The 25,830-nt window shown below is 33.6% G+C and overlaps 1 protein-coding gene across 1 annotated transcript in view; it reads right to left on the reverse strand.

The window, feature by feature from the left end:
* Positions 1-24,748, reverse strand: part of LOC118743854 (protein scabrous) — a 152,139-nt gene extending 127,391 nt beyond the window's left edge. Inside the window, exon 1 of the mRNA XM_036476618.1 lies at positions 23,326-24,748. Within this exon, the coding sequence (XP_036332511.1) occupies positions 23,326-24,014 (689 nt within the window). The 5' untranslated portion in view covers positions 24,015-24,748. The remainder of the gene's footprint in view (positions 1-23,325) is intronic.
* Between the last annotated feature and the right edge of the window lie 1,082 nt (positions 24,749-25,830).

Genomic DNA, 25,830 nt, shown 5'->3' on the forward strand with positions numbered 1-25,830 from the left:
TGACCAGCTCGTAATGCAGCGACTTCGCGACTGTAAGAAAATTAAAAAGAAAAGAGAAAATTAAAAATAAAAATAAAAATAAAAGAGAAAATAAGTTAAAAAAAAAATAATTCGCGTTCAGCGTAAGTAAACATGAACGTAGAAAATGAGAAATTGATGTTTACTTTGTAAAATGACATTTCTTCTTTCCCTGTATCTACCCGCAGCGGTCCTTTGGTGTTTGCCTTTGTTTTGCTTTGTTTACGTTAATCTCTTTAATAAAATATTATTCTCCTACTTTACATAAAACAAATTTTATATGCAAACCAAGCGCACGCACACACAAACAAAATCATTCGCGCTCAACTCGTACTGGCATAAAGTCGGGCACACTTAAACAAATATACATTTTTTCTTTGGTACAGAGCTTTTATTGTTTCATACGGTCAGCTATTCTTCTGCATGAATGTGTATGCGCACAATGCACATGGAAAATGTTTATCTCCGCAAAAAATCACTCGTCCTTAGCAGGTCATCATCAAATTGAGTGTAAAGCCCGCTATTCTGGTATAACACTTCCCCTCGTCACCTGCAGCATCTGTACACGTATGTATATATGTATGTAAGCAACAATAGTGATACCTTAGCCTTCGTGGGCTACAACATTTGCACAATGGCCGCACACTTATCTACGATTCAATGAAGGGCGACGTTGTTTACACACTTGAGTGTTTACTTTGAATTTGCACCCAACCCAATTGGTAGTTAAGAGAGGGAGAGGAAGGTTGAATTAGGGGACAAATGCCGATAAAAAATCCAATAAGTGGATAGAGCTTTGTTGCGAGACTCCCAGCTGGATACAGAAGCAATTATAATTCCAGAATTGTGGCGCAAGATAAGAGTAACATTTAGAAAAAAATCCGGGTAATGGTAATTGTAAAGGCGCTGGTAGTAATAATGGATTTAGTAATGGTAATGACACAAGTAACGGTAATTGCAGTGGAAAACGGTTATTATAGTGGTAATGGTAATTTTGGTGGTAATGGCAATGGTAATGGGAATGGTAATGCTATTGGTAATTCTAATGACAACTATTGTCATTGGTACTGATAATGGTAGTGTTAATTGCAATGAGATATATAATGGTAATGGTAATGATAATGATAGTGTATTGACAATGGTAATCGTAATGTTAATGATAATGATAATGGAAATAATTATGGTTATGGTAATTTTAATGGTAATGCTTATGGTAATGGTAACGGCAGTGTCAAAGTTAATGGTAATGGTAACGCTAATGGTAATTTTAATGACAATAGTAATGATGCTGGTAATGGTAGTGTTAATTGTAATGGTAATGGTAATTGTAATGGTAGTGATAATGCTAGTCTATTGATGATGGTAATCGTAATGTTAATGATAATGATAATGGCAATGTTAATGGTAATGGTAATGCTAATGGTAATGGTAATGGTAATGACAATGTCAATGGTAATGGTAATGATAATGGCAGTGGTAATGATATTGGTAAGTCTTTTAAGCTTGAAAATTGTGTTCATTTTTTCTTTCATCATTTCCTATATGTATTTCCATTTGACATATTATATCCACATGACAGGCACATAACCACACATCCCTTGTTTAGTTCCTAACAAAACGAATGCCAACTGGCCCAATGAGTGTACATAGTACTCCCACCACTGCGGCATTCAATCTGTCATTTTCATTCTGTTTGCTTCAGGTAAACTTTGTGTTTTGCTTTTTTGTATCCTACTGATATCGCTTACGTTTTTCGATTGCAATGCCCATTTTAGTCGACATGAAAATATCCTTGTCCTCTGACCACATATACATACGCTCGATAAAATAATCGATTTACATATATACAATAGTATGTGTGTATGTATGCATGTGATTGGTTTACTTTGACTTTGGCTACTCATAATTGCTTTTCAGGCTACTCAGCTGTCTCCATATAAATATTCTCTACTCATTTTTTGTTTCTATTTAAGTCAGTTTTCATTTCTTTTGTTTGCTAAATGTTGTTGTTATTACAACATTTAACTTGGTCTTAAGTTTATTATTTATGTGCTATTGTTGGCATAAATTTGCTTGTTAAACTTTTTGAGGTGCGTAAAGCAATTTTAAGCTTTCAACTTTTACGTCATTTAAGAGTTTTTATGATTTATTTTTAGTCTATTTGCATTTCACTTTGGTCATTTCGCCAATGTCTTTATAATCATATTGTGCTTAGGCAGCTGGGTGTAGAAGTATGAAAATTTAGCTTCCTTTTACATCCGCTCAATTGTATAGGAGGAAGAGCTAAATACCAACTTTTGTGGGTGTTGTTAGTTATTTTGTTGTTTTTGTTGGCCATTGTTGGTTTTCATGGGTATTATTACTGCGCTTAGCTTGCCGCAAAGCAATTAAAATTCGATTAAGTTAAGTAATTTGTAAAACAATATGAGAATACGAGAGGAGTGTTGCTGTGACTTTGTCTGGCTGAAAATGGATGGGCACAGAATTGAAAGCAAACACGTATAAAAATTCAATTTAAGCATAGTATTGGGAAAAGTTAGTTTGTTGTCTTTAAATTTATTGTGAACGTACCGGTATGATAAAGATTTAAAAATTGTACTTATGTATTTACATTATATATGCATAGGATTTTTTTTAGAGACTAGTTATTTAATAGAAACATATATTTATATTTTAAATTATTTGCTTATTTAATTAAGTTAAGAAATGTTATAAAACAATTAGCTTTAATAGTTTTTAATCTCTTTAGTTCCTTCACGCTTACATGCCTTCAATTACTTAGGGCCAAGTTCACAGTGCGTAGTTAACCACTGATAGCAATTTAGCTATTGATTTTCATATTCAAAAGTCAAATTCGAATAGAAAGGTATTGATTTTTAGAATTTGGATATTATCAGGCGATATGAATTTCTATAGTTAACTACATAGTGGCTCTGAATATAAATTCAAAGCTAAACTCTTGCTGGTGGTTAAGTTAACAGTCGTTTAACTAAGCACTGTGAATCTGGCCCCTAGCGCAAAAGCGTTGAACACTGACTTAGGAATGCTTGAGAATTGATGATTATTGAGGTCTCGTTAACACTGGATAATTAATTCTCAGGCGTATTTAGAAAGTCGGAACTAAGATTTTTAAAAATGATGAAATAAATCGAAGTTCAGTGGAGTCCAGCATAAACTTTCAGCGGTTAATGGTCAAAAATACCTGAGCATGTATACACAGAAGAAAAACTACTGCTTGAACGATAGAATATAATCCGCTGAGACGTACCTAACTAAGAACTAACGACGTTTTAGCACGGCTATAAATAGTGACGGACAAACAGAAACTATTCAGAACGAAAAATGACACTGAAAATGGCACAGCGCCGAAACCGGTTTATATCCAAACCAAATTTGACAAGGGATGACGGAAAATCGTTCCACATTACATAGGCAAAAATATATTTACTGGACCAAAAAGTAGTGGGTAGGCACTGTGGCCAATGGTAATCATCTGCTACTACCCGTGCATGGTTGTAAGTCATGCAGAGTCCGCAAAAAACTGCGGAAGCATTGGCTGAAAGATGCGTCAGACTAGGCCTAGCATACTGTGAAATGCCATCAAATTATAACTTAAGAAAGGATTATTAAATGGCAGTTGAGAATTGCATGTGAAAAAAATTTCATAAAGAAAATCGGAAACTGGGCTCTTTCCCAGGCGCTGAGAAATGTTACATATTGTAACCCAAAAATATCCAACATGGTTTCTTCTTAATTGTGGATCAGTTGGACTCTTAATCAAAAGGTTTACTATTCTTCCGCTTTAATAACAAAAAATTTTTACTTCTTTGGCGACGCAAGTCATCGCATTTTCTATAATAAAAATAAGTCATTGGTTGATTCTTCTGCATATTTAATGCTCGAACAAGATTTAAATATATGTAAATTTTGGAAAGACTAGAGTCAATTTGCCAGACACATAAACACTATATAGGAATTATTTTACACAGCATTGTCCTTGGTGCGCCACATGCACACAACATCATTTGACGGCTCATTACACTTTCATACACAAGCGCTTGATATAAATATGTATATGTATATAAATATATGTATAGTAGAAACGCCCATTTGGTTTCAAATAGTACTCAATCACACTAAAGTATGTCAGCTAAGTCACTCAAAGCTGTACAAGTACTATGTGTGAATGTGATTACTGTAAGTGGTTTTGGGTAAAGTGTGTTAACCAGTAAAATGTGGCCACAAAGCCGATTACGGATTTAAAAACTCTTACTAGTTATGTGTGATGTACGTATATGCATATACAAGCATATGTATGTACGTATTTATATTACAAATAAATTCTATAAATATGCCTTAGTGGTTAAATAGATATAAGGACAAGAAGTCGTCTCAAGTGGTTCAAATTTTTGGAATTATTTTAGTTAAACTTTGTGAAGCTTTAAGTTGCTAGGGAAAATAATTTTAAAATGTTTCACTCTATTTAACACATTATCTTAGGCATTTTAGAAAGAAAGTTCGAGTTTTATTTGATATTCACCGGAATTTCGCCATTGACCTCCACTCCGTCTAAAGTCACTTTAATATACTGTAATTGTATGCAAAGGCCGCTAATACTATTTGAGCTTTCGGTTGAATTTTGTTCCATGCTTGCTTCGTTTGTTCTATTAAAATAATGTCATTAGCTCTGCCTCCAACCCCTACGGCTGTGTATCTTTCTAAACCTAATATAAATTTCATTTACATTTTAAATTGCTTTGACATTTCGTGCACCATTTGTTGACACTTTTCGTGGGCAATGATTATCTACATATATGTACTTGCTTGCCTTGCAGGAAATTTAAAAAAAATGGAAAACCACTGAATTTGAATTTAGTAGTCTAGACCCATGATTCAATAATTAAAGGTTTGCTCGTTAGTGACATTAGAGTTTTGACACTCCTTTAGCTCCCTTACAAAAGCTTTGCACACACACACGAACCCACATACAGTGGCTTGCTAAGGGTGTCCATTTTCTCAAGAGGGAGCGAGAAAACTGGTTTTTGAGCAAACCTTTTATTATTGAATCATGGTCTAGACCTGCGTTCCGGATGAATAAATAAATTTTCATATAACCCAATTGCTGTCACGATTGCTTTGAAGCTTACCTAGCACGCTTAAATCTGGAAGACACTGGCACATGTGGTACCTGAGAAAAAGAGTCTCTTTACCTGAGAAAAAAAGTCTCTCATTCATCAGTCATGGTGAAAAGCTATATTGAATGAAAGCACTTGTATCTATATATAATTTAGCTCGCGTCGCTCCAGCAGCCACAGTGGCCGAGTGAGCAAAGCATAGTCGTGTCGTTCGAAAGATCCGAGTTTGAGTCTCGGGCAGAGGATTTTTTTAAATTAAAATAAATTTTTTTATTTTTCAATTGAATTTTTAGATTTTATAATTTTAAAAAGAAAAAAACGTGTACATATTAAATTTTAAGATAGTTCTTTTATGTATTTTTTTCCTTTTTTATTAACAGTTTTTTGCTTTCTCCATTTAATTATCTTATAATGTTTAGTTGTTATTCTTTTTAAAGCAGAATATTTTTTATTTATATTAATTCTTAGGAACTCATGTTATTTTTTTTTGCCTTTTTAAAAATTTGTTTTTTGTTTTAAGTTGAGTTTTATTTATCTTCTCAGATTTGGTTGCTTAAAATGAAAAACTGTATTTCTTAATTTCATTTGATTTTTAGAAACTTATTTTATTTATTTTTTATTTTTTTGTTTTAATTTAACTTGTTTATTTTTTTAACTTATTTTGTTTTTATTTCGTTAATTTCATTATCTTAAATCTTTAGATTTTATTGTTTTTAAAGAAAAATTTTTTTTTTATATCATTTAGGTTTCTTTAAATTTCTAGATTTTATTGTAAAAATAAAAATATTTTTTTGTAATATTTAATTTTTAGTTACTATTTTCTTCATTTTGGGTTAAATTTTTTTTCTAACTAGGTTTAAGATTTTGATGTTTTAAAACGAAACAGAATAATTATTTTTATTTTCATTTAATAAAAAAAAAAAATATTTATTTTTTATTATTATTTATTTTTTAGTTTTGTATATAATTTTTTTTCTTATTTAGTTTTAAGTTTAAAAACGAATCAAAATAAATTTTTTTATTTTCATTTAATTAAAAACAAAAATTTTATTAATTGCTTTATTTTAATTTTTCTCTTTTTTGATTTGATTTTCTTTTATTAATTACTTTTGACTATTTTTATATAAGAAATAAAATAGAGCAGCAATACGCTAAGACATCCTCGTTAGCAGATCTTTCTTTTCGTCTTTCGAAAGACAGTAGAGAGCTTTCAAGATGGTTGCCAGAATTAGTTGGAGTTGGAAGGCAGTTGCCAGAATTGGTTGATAGGGTGGTATGAAATGACTCACAAACTGAAAACACTAGAAGAGTAACGCACGTGTGTGCTTCGTGCTCAAACCGCCTCCGGACAAAATACTTGACGGTAGTATCCGGGGGGAAAATACGGCACAGTACGGTAGAACTTTTAGTTCGGATTATATGTAGTCCCATCCTCGTAAAATAGACTCCTTTTTCCTGTAGGGAAATTCAACACATTAATGCAAGCGCACATTCATATTATATGCTCGTATAGCAGTAAAAACAAAGTTTATGCAAATATCTACACACTACCAAAAATATGTATCGGCATCCAACCATTTGTGGGCTACATACACATACCTGTGTGCATAACCGATATTCACGCTAGCCAAAAATAACATTGTATACATACCTACGTATGTATGTATGTACTTATAAGAGCATATATTTGCACATTAAAATGCATGTGTGTAAGCCCAATGAGCATCGAATGCCTGGCAGTTGACTTTTGATTGGCATTTTTAGTATCCAGCCCACAACACACACACACATGCACTTACATATGTATATGTACATACATATAAGCAAAATACCTCAGCATATTCAGCAGGCCTAATCAGGGGTCAAAAGCATTAATGGTTTGTAGTTTGAGGTTAGGTTACATTTAGCATAAATAAATTGCATGCTTGTTTAAACATATGTATGTTCATACATATTTATGTATGTATGTACTACGTTTAGCTCAGTTGACAATGAAATACGAGTACAGCCACAGAGCAAGTCTCAAAACGACGTAAAGGTTGCGAAGGTGTGCAGTGCTAATAACTACCTTTGATAGAGTTCAACATTTTCTAAATATTTAAGGCATTTTGGTCTTTTTGTTACTGCGAAAGATGCATTTGACAAATGAACCGTGACGCGACAGTCGAGAATGTGAAGGTTTTGTGTAACTAATATTTATTTTTTCCATATATTTACGGTATCTTGTTGTTGTATTTACCAAGTGAGAGGTTTGCTTTCAGCAAACACTTTGCTGTTAACTTGAGGAAACTTAAAAACTTAGGCAATTTTTAACAATTATTTAGTTTTGAAATGGTTTCTTTTCATTTACAATGCTTTGTTGTGGGTATATTTTTGTTGCTTAATTAGGTTGTTAAAAAAAGCAGTATTGACTCCTTCCGTGACTGTGTATTGAATAACAATTCCTACATATATTTTTCGCAGCCCAAATATTTCTAGTACATACTTCGTTCTTAAATTTGTTTTAAACTTAAATATTTTTAGTTTCTACGAGAAGTAAAATGTTGAATACCTAGCGCTAGACCTAAGAAAGCATTGAGTTACATGGTTTTCTATGATCTCTACAGTGGCTAAAAAAATACCATTGCATTTTAGCAATTTTTTTTTTTGTTGAAAGTGTCACTAATTTTCTTCCAAACATATTAGTTATGTTCTACAATGTTTGTTTTTTTTTTGTTTGTGTGGAGAAGAATGCGCAAAACCATCAAGGATACGCAGACGAGATTTTATAAATTCATAAGACGGAAGACTTATATAGTCTATAAGGTATAAAGTATAATGGAAGATAATACAATTTTTAGCCTAAAAGAGGAAACTTTAACGCAGGGTAGACAAAATTGTGATGAGATCGAGCAAACCTTGGGTTTGACTAGAATTTATGTATAATAACATCTGGGAAAAGTTTTAAGGCACATAATAAGTATTCGCGTAAGTGAAAAAAAAATATATATTCACCACCTTTGATTTCGAAATGCAAATCAATTCTTCCGACCAGCCCTCAAACATTGAAAAAAAAAAATGAAGTCATTACTGTGCAAAACATCATCAGGTTACTAATATTCGACAATAATTTATTTGTATTAAATGTTTTCGAACTAAAAACGTGAATTGTAATTTTCTTAAGTTGCGCTTTTTCTTGAAAAAATTAATGAGTTCGCATTAGTACTCAGCAGCTCCAAATTAATTAGAATAATTTTTTTAAAAAAGTAATTTTTTATAGCTGTTCTTTAAGCGATAAATTTCAATGTAGGTCATGGAAATTTTATACATTATTTCTTAGGTGCCAGTGCGCCGATATTTCCTGACTAAAAGTGTTTCAGCGTAACAGCCAAATGAAAAGCTCTGGAGTCTAGAAGTATAACCTTTATAATAAATAAATGGGTTCTATCAATGCTAAGAACACGTAAAATCAGTCATTTAATACTGTAGTAATGCCGATTGTAACCTATGCATCATGAGCAATGCAACTCCACATTGAACCATTGCTGGTTCTACACGAATTTGGGTGATAAACCACAACTACCATGTTACTCCCCGAGGGGCCGCACCATGAACAGACCTAGCTGGTGTGCACCCTCCTTTTCCCAGGAGAGGTTGCTCAACCCGCTCAACTTTCGCAACGGTTCGATTTGCTAAATTTGCACATCACCATTCTCCACCAATTTTTTCTACGGTTTTCCGTCATTTTTCACCGTTTTTCCATCGTTCCCTTCATTTGCCATCATCTCATTCATTTTAATTTTCACAATATTTCTAATCGTGCTTGTGTTGCTGGCGCTTGTCTTGCAATTGGAATGCAGGGAATCTACTCCAAATTGAGAGATTTGGTACACAGATGGATATAAACTTGGTAACGATAAAACTGGGGCTGGCATATTTAGGCCGAACTTTAAAATATCGATACCAATGGGTAGCTACCCAACCATTTTTCAAGCGCAGATCCGTGCAATAGAAATTTTTGGCAAAGAAGAATGCCTTGGAAGAGGCACATCCTCGAAATATATCTGCATTATGTCGGCGAATCAGGCAGCCCTACTGGCACTGAAGTCCCACAAAATAAATTCTCAGCTAGCGTATTATTACAAATAGTGTCTTATTAGGACGGGTACCGGCCCATAAAGGTCATAACAGTAACGAGAAGGCTAACTGCCTAGCGAAAAGGAGCTACCACAGTATTCAATGGTCTAGAACCATTTTGTTGGCTTACTATAGCACACATAAAGGAGATCATAAAAAAATGGCTCGATAAAATGTTCAAGAGAGGATGTACAGCTACAGATCCTTTTCTAGCACATTCGTCCGCTTCCTCATTTCCTGGGACACCGTTGTGCCCGGGACCTACTAATGGTTGATTATGTGTTGCTGAAAAGCTTCTAGGAATCTTCGGCATTCCTAAACACATATCGAGTTAGTCGTTTTCGACCCTGAGGCTTTGATAGTTACCTAACTGTCAACGACAACGGCAAGTTTAGATGGAGCTAGGTCGACCATGCCCACCAGTCTTGCCGCCATGTCGATTGCATATATCTCAGCCGGAAAAACACGGCAGTGATCCGGGAGTCTATACGACGCTCTCAGAGATACCTGCTGAGAGAAGACTCCAGATCCTGTTCCGACATCCATTTTGGAAACGCCAGCACACGTTCTATGTGTTTTTTTTTCAATTAATTTATTAAAATTTTTTATAAACTTAATCCTTCATTTGTGATTTTCTTGTTTTCTTTTTTATAACTCAAGCAATAATATTACAAAAAAAACTTATCTTAAGCCACCAAACACTTGCTCTGGCATCATTAGTGCAAATCGTTACTGAGTTGGTAAAATCCCACAGCCATTAACATTACAAATACCAATGCGACTATCAGCGGATAAAGTAATGCAGATGCCTTTATTGCACACTCGCACTGTTTTAAAGTGAGTTTATTGCAGTCGTTACAGCCAGTTTCTCTAGGATTTGTAGGTGTTTTGTGTAGCAGCACTCATTCACTCCCACTACACTCACACCCGCGGTGGTGCTACGTTGCGTATGAGTAACTTTTTAATGGCATTTCAACCTGAAACTCTATAACCATTACTATTGTTGGAGTGTTGTGTTGTATGGAAGTAATTTTTGTTTTTGTTGTTCTTACTGTTGTTGATAGTTTGTTTCAACTATATAAATGCATGAAATTTGTTGCTGTAGTAGTTGCCGTATTTTTGTTGCCATTGCTAAGTTAATTCTACAAATGTTGCTAACTCCAGGTGGTTTTAGTAGTTTACGTTTGCGTTTTCCGTTTGTTGGCAGCGAGCAAATATTTCGGAGTGTATGTATGTATGTACATGTGTGATTTTTTTCTTGTGTACGTTAGATATGTATGTATGTGGTTGCAATAGTTAAACATTATTTGCAGGCTGCATTTGCTTTTTTGAGTAGATACGCCTACATATTTATAAAAGTTTTGTACATAATAATAATAACTTAGTTTTGTATTTAAGTTTTTTTTCACACAAAAAGCTTGCATTTAATTTTTCTTTGTATTATATTTGCATACAAATGAGTCATTCTTCCCACATTGTATGTGTATACAAAAAGTAAGCTTAATAGTTGATTCCCTTTTTTGTGTGCTTTGTGATATCTACAATTAGCCGCAATTAAGCAAGTGATGATGAAGGAGAAAGACATTTTTTTTTACTCAAGCGATGACTAATCCAATTGAATTGCATTTTTTTAAGAAATATTTTAGCTACTTAAATATTAAGTTGTTTATTTTTGAATACCTTGCAAATGAATTTCGTTTTTTTTCTATCTTAGTGCAAAAAAAATATTTCCGGTTTTCTCTTCAAAAATTTCCACCAATTTATTGCAAAGTTTTATTTTCAGTATTCTTGTGTTCATCTTATTTTCCGTTCCATGCTCTTTATTTACTCCAATTGTGCACTCTATAAAATTTATATTCAATTTTGTGCTCTTACATACGTGTGTATGTATGTGAGTGGGTCATCATTCTGCCAAATATTTCCAACGAATTCATGACACAGCGGTTTTCAATATTAAATGCGTCGGCATCAAAAAGCTGACATGTGAATTGTTGTATTTGCTTTTGTTGTTCGTACAAGCCACTGCTGGTGGTAGTAATCCTGTGCTGCTTGTGGTGCTGGTATTGGTGGCGGTAGTGGTCGAGGTCGAGGTGTTGGTGATGCGGTTTTTGCCGCTTTTGCTGTATAATGAATATTTTTTTTTTTCCATTGTGGTTAAGTAATGAAATCTCAAAGCAAAATTTTGCTTAGTTACGCATATTTTCATTTGGTTGACGAATGTATTTTGAAAAGATTTAAAAATTAATATGCACTGCATATGGGAATAAGTCAGAAAATGAAAAAGAAATAAAAACAACTTTAAATAAATTTCCCAGAATTAAGAGCATTAAAGGAATTAGTGATTGAATTGGTAAAAATAAGACGAGAGCTGCATGCTGGTATTTATTTTATTAAAAATAAATTTTTTTTTGTACGCGCTTTATATTTCAACTTAACTTTCCTTTTTAGAAAACGCGTTTATGAAAGATTCTTATTTACAAATCGACAGCTGAGTTCGAAAACGCCCTATCTCAGAGTTTTATGGAAGAATGCCCTATTTCAGAATTCGGTTCAGAAACGCCCCAACTCAGCTGCCGTTTCAAAAATGCCCTGCATCAAAATATTTTCAGTTGAGCACCCTATGTGTTTTTGAGCCATTTTCTGAGATAGAACATTTTCGAACCAGCTGCCGCGAGAGGCTGATCTTCCACCCAGCCGCCGATAAATGTTTATATGAAACCCCTCATCGCGTTTCATAAGAAAAGTGAGTAGATAGTTGCATATATTTGTCACATTAAGCAAAAGTGGGCAATAAAAAGACAACAAAGTAACATCTTCTGGAGAGAATACTTAGCACAATAACAGCCAGTTGATTGCTCATACCGCAAGATTTTTTTCGAGTTCTCTGAAGGGAGATCTATGGGAAACCTCAGAATAAAGTGCTTCACAGAGTTAGTTTAATCAAAAGTAGATATTTAGATATTTTATTGCAAATGTAGAAAATGCGAACATATACTGCTTCTTGGGCCGCAGCAAATTATGAAGCACAGTGAGTGGTCTTTAGGAGGCCCACTCTGGCTTAGATAGTTGCCAGTCTTTGGTAAGAAAATTAAAAGGCATAAAAGCTCTTTTGATAGATTTCTATAAACTTATTATTGATATTTTTTTTTAGTTTTTTTTAAATTTTATTTATTTTTTTTTCAGTAAAAGTTTATTTTTAATTTTTAGATTTTGTGTAAAGAAGATAACATTATTTTTATTTATCTCAGCTCGTAAAACTAGTTTTATTTTTTCTTTTTTAATTTAATTTTAGATTTTATTATTTTAAATTTTTTTTCGTTTTTACTCTATGTTTTTTATATTTAGATTATATATGTAGTTTTAAAAAGCAAACTATTTTTTTTATTTCATTTAATTTTTACGAATTTCTTTCCTTTTGTCTTGATTAAATATTATATATTTTTTGAATTTAGTTTTCAGATATTTTTTTTTTAGAAAGAAATTATTGTTGCTTTTCCACAATAAGTTTTCATTGAAAAAACGGCCTCAAGCTCAATAAAAATTGTTGAATATAATTATTATAAGGCCATAAAGTAACAAAAACAAATAACTTAAGAACGAGCACACCTAAAAGTTAAACATTCTAATAATAAACTAATGTAATTTTTATTTGATGAGCTCGAGGCCCAGGGAAACATAAAACACAGTTTTTTGTTCAATAATTTTTAATGTCGATATTTCGACCTCAGTCTGAGGTCATCTTCAGGAACTCTTCGTTGTGCCCGTTCGACTGGGACCAAAACCTGTGTTTTATGTTTTCTCTGGGCCTCGAGCTTATCAAATAAAAATTACATCAGTTTACAATTTAAATGCCGATAAAGAAAAACTAACACATTCTAATAATAGAAATATTAAGAAAAACCAACAAAACCAACAAGCACATGATCAAGTGAATTGCAGCGGAATAGCTGCGCTTGATTGTAGTTGGCTAAACATGTGAAATAGTGGAAATAAGCAACAAGAAATTAACAAGGTGAACTTAGCACAGTGCGTAGGCAACTGGCTGAGTCAGTGGGATCGTTGGTTCGAATCCTACTGAAAGAAGTCTGATGAGAAAATGTGGTGATTTCCGAAATAGCTATCACTTCCACAATTTTTTCAAATTATTGTTGCTTTTCCACAATAAGTTTTCATTAAAAAAACGGCCTCACACTCAATAAAAATTGTTGAATAAAATTAGAAAGAAAACAATTTTTTTAATTTTGAATATTATTTCATTGAGGCACCAAAACTAATGGTGATTTCGTTTATTCCAAAAAAATGTTGCACTTCCCCATTGCCGAATGTATTTGACGTTACACTCAATCCCGTAAAAAGGCCGGGCTTTGCATTCTTGTCCTTGTCTAGTTCACGCATTTCATAATATTGTCGTTTGAAACAACCATCAAATTTTCAGGGCAACCATCTCCCCTGACAAAGCTTCACAGGCCAGAGAATGTACCTTTTTTGCCTTACAAGAGTGTGACATTCTAAGAAATGAACACAAAATTTTCTTTCCCTTTGCCTTTAATTTAGAATCGAACACGAACAGAGAGAGAGAGGAGCAATAAAAAGGTAACATTTTTTGTTAGACACGAAATCTCATAACTAGAACTTTAAATTGTTCCACCGTATTGTAAAAGTTGTAAAGTTCACATGAAAAGTATCTTTCCTAAAAGTTATTAAACATTAAAGTTTACTCTACGAGTCTAACGCATATCTACGTAAGTACTGCAGTCTGCTACTCCTGAAATCAATGTATGTATTTATTTATAATATTTTTCAACTTTTTTCCATAAATACATAGAATAAAAACGCCGGAATTATTGGAGTGCAAACACTTTTTTATTGGTATCTAAGTACCTTTTCACTACTATCTATGTACATATGTACATATGAATGCCTATGTAGGTTGATAAATAGAAAAAATGTACTCAAACATATGCACTCTCACACTCGCACGCACACTGTACACAAACGTACAGGATATCATTTTCATCCGTTAGATATCATATAACGGATATTTAAATGAATGTTGTTTGCAAGTGTAGCGGAAGTGAAGAGGAAACAAAAATGGGACAATCTACATATATATGCTATGAATAGTAAGTGAATAAAACTAAAAAATAATAAAAAAAAGATAGAGAGTTTGAAAACCAAAATAATTTTGCCGCTGCTGGCGAAAATGTTGAAAACAAACTATCAACAGCTAACGGCAACAATATCTATCGCTCTATTCGCATTTTCCGCAACACACTCGCTGGCCAAGCGAAAGTGTGAAAATTTCCATCGAATGTTTTCCAATAAAAAACATTTGCATACAAATGCATACGCATACTTGTTTGTAAATATGTCTCCCTGGCTAAAATATTATTGCACGTACACTGAGATACGTATGTGTACCTAGCCTGTGTGTATTTTTTATTAGAATAAATGGGTGAATGCATCACTCTACAGCTTATATATGTATGTGTGACTGAATGAATGGATGAGTAAATATCTGAATGAATGGCTTGGGGGCGTAGTTATGTATATGCATGGATTATTCTTGCTCTCATGATTTTAACGTTCTGTCATGCTGCGGATTTTTATGAGTTTTTATATCTACATTTCAAACATTTATTAGATAATGTTGTTAAGTGAGTTGTGTGTAGGCGTACAATTACATATTTACATATGTTTGGCTATATAAAGGCGTATTTTCAAGCGCTGGATTTATGACATGTACATATGTATGTATTCTATTAAATAAATTTGTATGCATGCAAATTTTTCTTTTACAATAGCTTTTTTTGTGACATTTTGATATTTAAAAGCATTTAATACATGACAGATTACCCTAATGTATTACGTCTAGTTCGTTTCACATGCTTGATAGGATTTGCATTAAATGATTGCAAATGTGCGCAATCTGCATGCATATGCATTTAGTTCTACATATGTATACATATTGAACTTTTATTTCATTATGGATGCCTTTTTTGAATTTCTGAACAAATTTTTTTTTTTTTTTGATTTCCCTAACCTTCTTTTCACACGTAATCGATTTCATTCGGCATTCGTTTGGCATTGTGTTTGCGGTTTGCGGCTGCGTGCGAAATAAAAATTGCATTTGGGCAAGCGAGATTTGTGTGTTTTGGAAACAAAAATTTAATTATTATTCAAATAAACAATTAGCACACACATGCATGCATACATATGTATTCGACTTTTAATAAACTTTTGTTATACGTTTTATGCATTTATGATGAAATGTATTAAATTTTTTACTTCGCAGAAATACATTTTCGAATGAAATAAATTCAACATTTTTAATAGAAAAACCAAATGAAAGTAATTCTCTTTAAAATGTAGCTATTATACATACATATGCATGTATGTATATTAGGGTGCCCATCGAAAATGCTTTTTTTTTTTTGGAAATTTCAAGACGCTACCCCTTAATTTTATTTGTTTATATGGGGAATGTTATTGCCTATTTATACATATTTTTTAAAGAGCATTTCAAAGACCGAATATGATCTGAGATGAGGATATATAGCCCTTTAAAATGCTATATAATAATCTATTGTCGTCCGACTAGGCTTGTTGGGATTTTTTATCGGCTAAATTAAAAAAAGACCCATATTTATCTTAATTTTTTAAATTTTGACCATCGATAATTTCTACAATTTAAAAATATGAAGTACTATCTAAAATTAAATATATTTTCAAATAAACTGGTACCTCAATTATTGCAATCGCATAAAAATTGTCGAAGTTAGGCGACTTTTCTTAAGTAGCATGTATCGGAATTTCTCATTTTTTGAGCAGTGTGACTTAGGAGTTCATCTATGTTTATTAAAAATTTTGATATATACAATCGTTCTTTAGCAAGGGGTGGCACCGCCTACTTATACCATATATGTGTATCTCAAAAACTATTTGACCGATATCAACCAAATTTGGTGAACACATTGCGCTTAGGCTTCTGTATATCCCTTTTCTCGGCAAAAAAAAAACAACGTCAAAGCATTCTTCTTGCATTTCTTTCAATCAACGGATTTCCAGAAGCAAGTACTATTAAGCAAAAAGTAAGTAGTTGAACGATTTTAGCTTTAACTCATTTTTTTTATTGTCACTCGAAAAAATCGTAATTGTTTTTTTTTTAATAACTTTGGAAAGTCTTCAAACAGAATGTCTTTATTAGAGGAAATGGAAGTTCGCATCAAATACAACATATCTGTGAAGTTTCAAGAGTTTACCACGATATTAAAAAATGACAGCATGGCGAATACCTGTCGCAGCTATTTTGTACTTTTTGAATTGTTTTAATTTTAGATAATTCAAAATGTTAGAATTTAATGGTGAAAATGTTCCACTGGCCAAAACGAACGATGCTAGTGTAATAAAACAAGTGTGTCACCAAATGGAAAAAAAAATTAAATTTGAGAAACTAAAATTTCATTTTTATTTGCAAACTCTAAATTCATTCTAAAGAAAGTAGTATATTCAAGAAGGAATACTGTGTAAAAATCTGTGACGCCAATATTTAATCACTTTTAAATTTTATGACTTTTAAGTTTAGGCGTATGAGTAAGCATGTTCGTAGTAGGTGCTACGGGCCGTATACGTTATATACGCAACTACGTGTATATGAGCATGAGTGGGTTGCTTTTACTTTTTTCTAAGCTTGCACTTAAATACAACTTAGCGATGGAATTTTGTTCTTTTTACAAAAATGAAGATAATGCATTTTCTGAAAGCACGTATGTTAATTATGTAAACTAGTTTCTACAGAGTAACAAAACTCAAATTTCAAAATGGTTCTCTTTTTTTATAAAGCAATCGCATTTCTGGCTAGTATATTTCAGGACGAATGGACGTGGATTGAGCCAAGAGCTTGTGTGAGCAAATCCAATTTTTGGCAGCAAATGTCAGTTACGCGGTTTTGCAGAATGACGTTACACGGTTTTGTACGACGATATGTATGTACATATGTTTTAATATAGAACACTATAAACGAATTCCATATATGCAACAAAATGTGTGAAATAAAAACTCCCTGCTGCTTCTAACTACTAGTATGGCATATTTATAGTAAAAGCAAAGGTACCCCAATTGTTTGATCGTTTATGTGCTTAAAGTAATCTTCTTTTTCAAGGCAACTATTTCAACACATTTTGGAGTTTGATTGTTCCAAAACAAATGAAGTAAAATACGGTTCAACCAAAGTACTTCCGAGCCAGAACCATTGCCACGTGCTTTATTATGTATGTATATGTACATATATATTTATTCCACTTGTTTCCGCTTCGTAATACTTTGCTAATATACCATGAATTAAAAATGACTTACGTAGGTTGCCGTCATTCTAAATATAGAAAGCATTAGATGGCATTAAGAGAACTTTGTGAATGTTGTTTTCCTTTTGTGGTATGTAGTAATAAATTAAAATACCAGGAGTATTCACACAAAATATCTGCATGTGTATAAAAAATAGCGAATCCATAGATATTGCTGTAGTACTTTCGGTTGGTTACGTGGTTAGGCACACACAAGTGTCAAGTACCTACACTAAGAAAAAAGTAGCAAGTTTTTTTATTCAAACAGAGTCAGTATAGGTTTTTCCACATTAGCGATTTGAAATTTTTTAACAGAAGCTATACCCAGAATTGCATCGGTAATACGGTCGACGGCAACAGTCCATCGATCTTTTATATTTCCCTTAACCGCCCTATATATGGAATAAATAAATAATCCCTAAGGTTCTACCCTCGCGAATGTGAAAAATATGACATTCGAAACATCCCTAGTATGTATGTAAAACAGGCATACTTAAGCATATGATGCTCATTTCGCGTATAGATATATATATATATATACATGCCTAGGCATCTGTTTTTGATTTCAGGCATGTTTGACTTCTGCAAAGATAGCATTGGTTTTGTTGTTTCCCTTCACTTTGATATGCCTGCTCGAGGGTGCGTATCGATTATCAGCATTTGCATATATTTATGTACAAGTATGAAAGTCAATATGCTTGAAAATTTGCATAAGTGTGAATACAAATTTTGACATATTTATACGTACAAATATTTTTCTTTTATATGCTAATGTGTTTTAAAGCTTTTTATGGATGAATATGCAAATTGTTTCGATTAGAAGTCACAAATGACTGACTTAACGGTGGATGGGTAATCCCTTGCAAAGGCATATGTGCATATTTGACTTATAAAAATACACGCATATATATATGTATATGCAGGCTTATAAATAAAATGTGACGACTCTTCTGGGCATATTCCCTCTGATACAAAAAATTCTGATACAAATTTTATTTGATTTTCTCTTTCTTATTTGACGCTGTAACCGCCTAAGCGATTTTGGCCGAGTGCAACAAAGCACATCAGTCGTTTCGGTAAAGAACACAGGTGAAATTGATATTAGTGCATACATATATCTAGATTTTGCGATGTAACAGAGCAACAACGACAATAAAACTTACAAGTGAAAGGGTAAATCAAAAGACGAAATTTTGTTAGTAGAAATCAAAACATCATAAGAAAACTATAATCAGCGAAATTTGAAAAATTTTATTTGGTCAACTGTCTGCATCAACATAATATAATTAAAGTAAACAGATAATAAATAAACTTCAGACGAAAACGAAAACAGAATACATAGCATTGTAAATACAGCAAAGAATAAAATGCAGAAACTGACGCAATACACTCAAAGAATTACAGAACTACATACAAAGGAAAGTGTACACATTAGGGTGCTCCTAAAAAACAGCAACATCTTAATTTTGTACGTGACACACACCCCTTTATTTTATACTACGTAAAAAGTAAAGACCTCCACGATAATTTCAAATTTGAAAACAAATTTTTAGGGATCGCCACCAGGGTTTAAAAAAATTTAAGTTTTTCGATAAAATTTCCACTTCATCTGTGATAAATTTGCCATATTATTAAAGGTCAAAATTTTACGATTTAATAAAAAAAAATAAATATTTTTTTAAACCTTGTTAGCGACCCCTAAATTGGTTTTCAAATTTTAAATTTTTGTGGTTGTTTTTATTTTGTACGTAGAACAAAAATAAAGGGCACCCCATTAATGTTGATATTTCATGGAAAACCCTAGTGTACATGTACCTCTGGAGGTATGCACACATACATACTGTGTCTACATATGTGTGTATAGATATATAAATATACTGCCGCTACTTGCATAAAATCCTTACTTGTATTTCGAAATAGTGGCTACACTGCAAGTGTTTTCTTTATACACCCAGTTGAATGCCAGCGCTGCATGAGGCTTTTTTTGTATGTGTACGTATGTTTATTGTCATGTAGGCGTTTGTGCATATGTATCTGCCTCATTGCATACCTTTCTTTAGATTTATTTATGTGGGTGTATGTTAATGCTATTGTTATTGCATAACATCTGCTCCTGCTGCTCCTGCTGTTGTTGGCTTCGCCACGAATGTTGTACTTTGTTTTGTTTATCATTTTGCCTAGTGGCAACCGCTTTTTGAGTTTTATACTTTGTCATGCCGTAAATGTTGTCGAAGGTATAAAAGCAGACACTGGCTTACACTATCTCATGCACGTATGAAATATTTTACTGCAGCATTATTTCACATTTTTCATAGTATGTACGTGTGTGGTACGTGCGTTCCTTAAACATCCTTGCCACACATACTAACATGCTTATATGTATGTATATGTACATGCATATGTACATACATATGTGCGGACTTCCAGCGTTTGATGTTTATAAGTATCTGTTGATGTTTTATATGCGACAACTTTTCGTGTGATTTTATACACATTTTCAAGTTGTGTAACAAATATTTTCTCGAATGATGTTGCACCATATGCTACAACGATAACAAGCCCATTTCTAAACATTTAATATACACACCATTGCCTATAGACGGTTTGGTGTATTGTTGTTTCGGTTTTAGGGAACTTGGCAACAGCGCCAAATGTATTTTTCATTGTGTTGCCTCGTGTGTGATTTTGATTGTCTGCAGCGGTTTTTTATTTTACTTTTCGGTTATTTATATTAAGTAAGAAATTTATTATTGCCTTGCTGTCATCATTCTGGGATTGATTTCCATGGTTTGTCGTTAAATAATAAAGCGAAGTATAGCAATGAGGTAGCTATTCAATTCTGAATTATAAAAATCTGTTTTGTGAATTGACGGATCAGCATATTGAGGTCTTGCATTGAATAATCTCTATCTCAAATTTTCACAAGCTTTAACTTCTGATATAAATATCGAATGCGGCTAATTTTAATTCCTGTAAGCTCCCCAGAGTTTCCATCTTTACCCTGCAAAGAATGTACAGTCTAGTAGAAACTGCTGAGGCAATTCCACCTCAACATCCTCTTGACAGCTGATACAAAAGGAGTCAGGTAAGATTCCAGTAATAGTAAGCTTTGTAACTTGAACTCATATCACTTTTCTAACTACAAATATTTGGCCTCATTCATAAAAAATAAAGTAGGTTCAAAGAGCTTTATAAATTAACATTTTCATGAATTTAACAATTTACAAACCTTTTTTAAAGCGACTTTATTTTTTATTAATAAGGCGAATTGTCTCGAAATGTAGATGTTATAAATTTCTTTCAAGCGAAATTCTCGTCTTTCTCCAGAATATAAACCATTGAATGTTCAGTCACTTGATATTTTTATAAAACTAAGCAAAATTACATAACAACAAACATAATATATTAAAGCTTGGCAAAAAGTGGTGCGGCTATAATATTTAATTGGACCTACATATACATATCTACATTGTACTAAATGTATGTATATAACAAAATTAAAAAATATAACAATTTTTCTTGCCTTTTTTGAAAGCTCATTTTGGCTTTTTTTTGTTTAGTGCCTTAAAATGCCTTAAAACCCTGCTGATCACACATAGATTGGTGCTTTATAAGGTATGTATGTATATCTTCCATATCATTGATTGTTTAGATAGGATTTTTTTTATATATATGTAGCTTCTTCATCTATTTATGTATGGAAATAATTATAGATTCCTCTAGCGTATCCTCGGATACAAAATCTGGAGGCATTAAAAATGTAAATTAAAAGCTCAATTGAAGGCCTATCTTTAAGGATAAAACGGGCTCTTCTCGGTGAAAATCCTCTCAATTGGTAGACAAATATACTAAAATACGACAAGTTGACAAATCTGGCCCGCAAATAGTTGAGCGCTCCACGCGCCGTTCCAAGTGAGCAATTGTTCAGTGCGGCCGGCCTTATATGCGAACCTCTAAATAAATCGCCTCATGGGAGAAAAGGCAGCAAAATTACTTTTTTGAAATATAATATGCCCCTTTTGAACTTTGACTACCAGATTAACCACTGTATAAGTTAAGCACTCGTACAATGTTCTAATAATTTACAAAATTTTTAAGTAATAAAAAACTATAACTTAACATTCGCATTCCGAAAATTCGCATTCGCGAAATATGGCATTCGAAACATCCCTATTACAGACTAGTCCAAACGATTGTCAAAATATTTTGTCCGCCATACTGTATCCGTCATTTTGAATTTTTTTAAATTGAATATAAGATTCTTAATCAGCGACCCCAAAAACCTCCAAATGACAATTTTCAAGCCAAACCGATAAGTTTTTGAATTTTGGCCAGTTTTGATCACTGACTGGTCCACAGTGCAGCCGAGATACGACGTGTCCATGAGTTTTAATAAATAATTATAACGCTATTTTAGTCTTAGGGTCAAAACATGGCGTAAGGGCGAGCATAGAGCATCGAGAAAAGCATCGATTTCAAACGCATATGTTTCAATGGGAGAACGCATAGTGAAGAGCAAAGCGTGCATACAAGTTTGTAATTGAAGCTTTGCTCGATGCTAGTTATTCGCTTTGCACGCCGCTCCACTATGTTTTTACCCTTAGGTATACATACAAATAGTATTAACAAAAATATGTCGAATAAATAATAAAAAAAGGGTTATTAGAATAGGCCGTCTATGAGGCATATAGGAGTCATGCAAGAGACTCAAAACGAGTCTGAATATAGTACCTTAATAAATAACAGTTATGGGAGTGTTTTAAGAAAATAGAAAGAGTACGAAATGAGACTAATATGCTCGCAATAAGAGTCACATATTTACGAATAATTTTGGGGCTTATTTGGTATATTAATTTAAGTTCATAAAAGTCGACCTAGGGCAGACATGAAATACCTTCTTTTCGGACTCATAAAAGAAAGCATTATAAGGACCAACACTACAAAATAGGATTCCTCAGTGACCGCTTTATAGCTGTGAATATTTGCTGGGTTGGCATGCTTGATATAAAAATGCGAGAATTCCAATTACATTTAGCCTTATCATAAACAAGTTCAATTTTCAAAATTCATTTCCATGTATTTATTATGGGCGGAGGAAAATTTTTACGGTGAATTTTTTTCGGGCGAAACTCGGGATAAGGGAAATTATTATTTTTTTAATAATTGTAAAAATTTCTCATTCAATAATTATGTAATATTCGACTTGCGTTGTTGCATATTAATTAGCATAAAAAGTCACACACTTACACTACTCATGGATATGTATGTACTTGTATATATGTATGCACGAAAATGAACACCATCCCAAAAAGTGACTAATTAAAATTTCCATAACTAATTTGGTGTAGCCGCATATCAAACAGTAGCGGTGGCCAAAACGGAGAAAATACAGTGAAAAACGTGCGACAGAAAATTGCATGCAGTAAAATTGTACGGCTTGAGTAACTATATATAGCTGCAAGAAGGCGCGCACACTAAAAACGAGGACAGGAATACCTACACACTGTAAGCAAGGTGGGCGGCCAATACTGGCGCAACGATTAAATACCTGCCGCAGTGGAAATTATGTTTATTGCCGCCGCCCCCACCCAGCAATTGTTCGACTGACCCACTTAGCAACTGTGACATCATTTGCAATAGCTAATTTTAGATTCAACAGCTCTATTTGATAGTTTACCCAACAATGACTGACTGCATTCATTTCCGCTACTTACCGCAAATCCTGCAATTCGGAGCGTACATCCGCATCGCCAGCAGCATCACTTGCTGTGGTTCCTCCCATTCGCAATGATTTGCGTAAATTATGCTCGAGCAGTTCGTAATCTTCGCGACGGCGCATCATCAGCGCATTTAACTGTTTCGAAAGTAATTGCACCTGTTCGGCGAGGGGAAGCTCATCATCATCACCACCACCACCACTTCGTTCTTGCCGTGGCGGCGCAACTGTAGTTGTAGTCGGTGTAATTGTCGATTTGCTACTCGCTGTTCCACGCTCTATACCGGTTGTTGATGTTGTTGTTGTTGTTGATGCTTGTGTTAGCAGCGCATCATCGCGCTCATCTACAAAACGTAAAAGCTCAACACTACTCAGCGACTCATCGCTGGTGGAGCGCTCAGAGGCAGCAGCAAAGTCGTTGGCAAAATCCTCGCTAACATAATTATCATTATCTAATTGATCGACAGCAACAACATCATTATCACTGAGCACCTGTATGTTGGCCATATTTTGATTGTAAGTGGCATCACGCAACATGTTGCCTAAACTTTGCTTGTGTGCTGCTGGTTGTACGACGCTTGCTGCGCTGGCGGTTGGTTGCATGGTGCATGCAACAAGGATTACGCCAATTAATGACACGATAGCGCTTGAGCGCCACAAAAGCGACGCGCATGAAAACGAAAACATTTTCGTGGTTTTGCTTGGAGTTGTAGTCACGATTATAATTTTTTATTTTCTTATTTTTTGCTTAATTTGTAGCGTCTCAGTGTTTAGCTACGCGGCACTTTGTAATCAACTGTCGTAAAATGTGTAATTTTTTGTTACTTTTTAAATACACTTTTTTATTTTTATTTTTATTTTCCTCTGTCTGGCACGCAATGCGCGTTAATACCGTTAAAAGCACAATAAAGTGCGGAAAGCTATATAAATCAAGAGCCCACTAAGCACATGGCGTTAAATGCGTGCTTTTGTCGGTCACTGCCTATGCTCACTTTTCACACTCACGCACACCAAAAAATGCTTTTTTATTATTTTTATTTTCTAAGAATTTATAATTTTCACCTTCCACGTTTTCACAATAATTTTCAATAATCAATTTTTTTTTGCGCCACAAATTCACAACAACACACTTAACGATGTCCAATTTGAACGTTTGAATTATTTATTGTATTTCTATTTGCGCTCTTTATTGTTATTCCTGCTTCAGCTGTTACTTTTCGTACCTTCCTCACCAAACAACACTTCTCGTTTCACATTCGCAGTTACGCTGCTAGTTTATATGTTGTTAGCTATCCGCTCGTTATATAAGTATTTAAAAAAACTTGATCATTTTCTACGCTTTAGTCGGTATTTTCCGTTTCCGTTCGTTCAACACGTTGCTTCGCAAAGGCTATCAGGACTAAAACTGAAGAACGCGCGTATCAGTTTGTCCTTTTATACCTTCGCATCGCCGCATGCCGCAATGTAGCACTGCTGTCCAATTGTCGAAGTATTTGGTTGTGTTTCGTTGTTGGCTGATTTTTCTCAGCTGGTGGCACACATAAAGAGAGTTGGCATATTTGCAAACAGGTTGTTTGGCCACGTTCTGGTACGTTACATTTGGGCGCTCTTACCTTCCCTTTTGCGGCAATTGTTGCGCTCTTTGTACTAAAATATTAGAGGAGAGTGGAGTGATGAACTGTAGGGTGTGTGGATATTTGTTTAAGAGAAAAAGTATTATATGGTAATATATATATTTTTGAAATTTCGAAACTCATCAGATATTAATGAAAGCCAGATGCGAGTCGAATGCAATTTTAATTTTATATTGTTAGAACGTGCTTAGAGTGATTGACACGGTTTTTCCAAACCGGATTTTAACGGTGTTTTGGATATCTATAGACGTTTTTTTTCTTGATTTCCCTAATATCGGATTTTTTTTTAGTTCTATACAAATCTTGACCTCCCAATAAAAGTTCTGAAGTTTCGAAGTTTTCAAGGCTTTTTCAGTTTAAGAGATACCCCTAAATTGATTTAGAATTACATCTTAGGATATTTGGGGACGAACATTATATCATATTTCATTCCAATAAATAAAGGTTTTCGTTTAAACGTTTTCCACAGATAAGCCTTCGGAGTTGCTAAGAATCTAGTTAGTTTGCAAGGAAAAAGTGACTACCCAAATAAACCCTTTTTTAAGCCGATTATTTCTTATCCAACATATATTTCTATCTAATCCAACCCAATCGACTTCGATCCAGGAGGAGGTAAATTAGGTAATAAGTTGCTGGCAGTGCTTTTGAAGGAGCTTCTTAGCTTATTTGGTTAATCCTGGTTTTGCCTATTGTGGCTCCCTTTAAGTGAACTAATTATGGTAAAAGATTTCTCCCTAGAGTATTTTGCCTATATAGCGACGCAAGGATAGCTGTGGCAGATCTCAGTGTGTCAAATTCTCTAGAGACCATTACTTCGTAATTCTTGCCACAAATCTCAACACTACTGCCTAGTAACGGTAAAGTTGATG

The sequence above is a fragment of the Rhagoletis pomonella genome, unplaced genomic scaffold (genome assembly GCF_013731165.1).
Source record: "Rhagoletis pomonella isolate Grant_MI unplaced genomic scaffold, Rhpom_1.0 Rhpom_scaffold_00007, whole genome shotgun sequence".
NCBI classification, from domain to species: Eukaryota; Metazoa; Arthropoda; class Insecta; order Diptera; family Tephritidae; genus Rhagoletis; species Rhagoletis pomonella.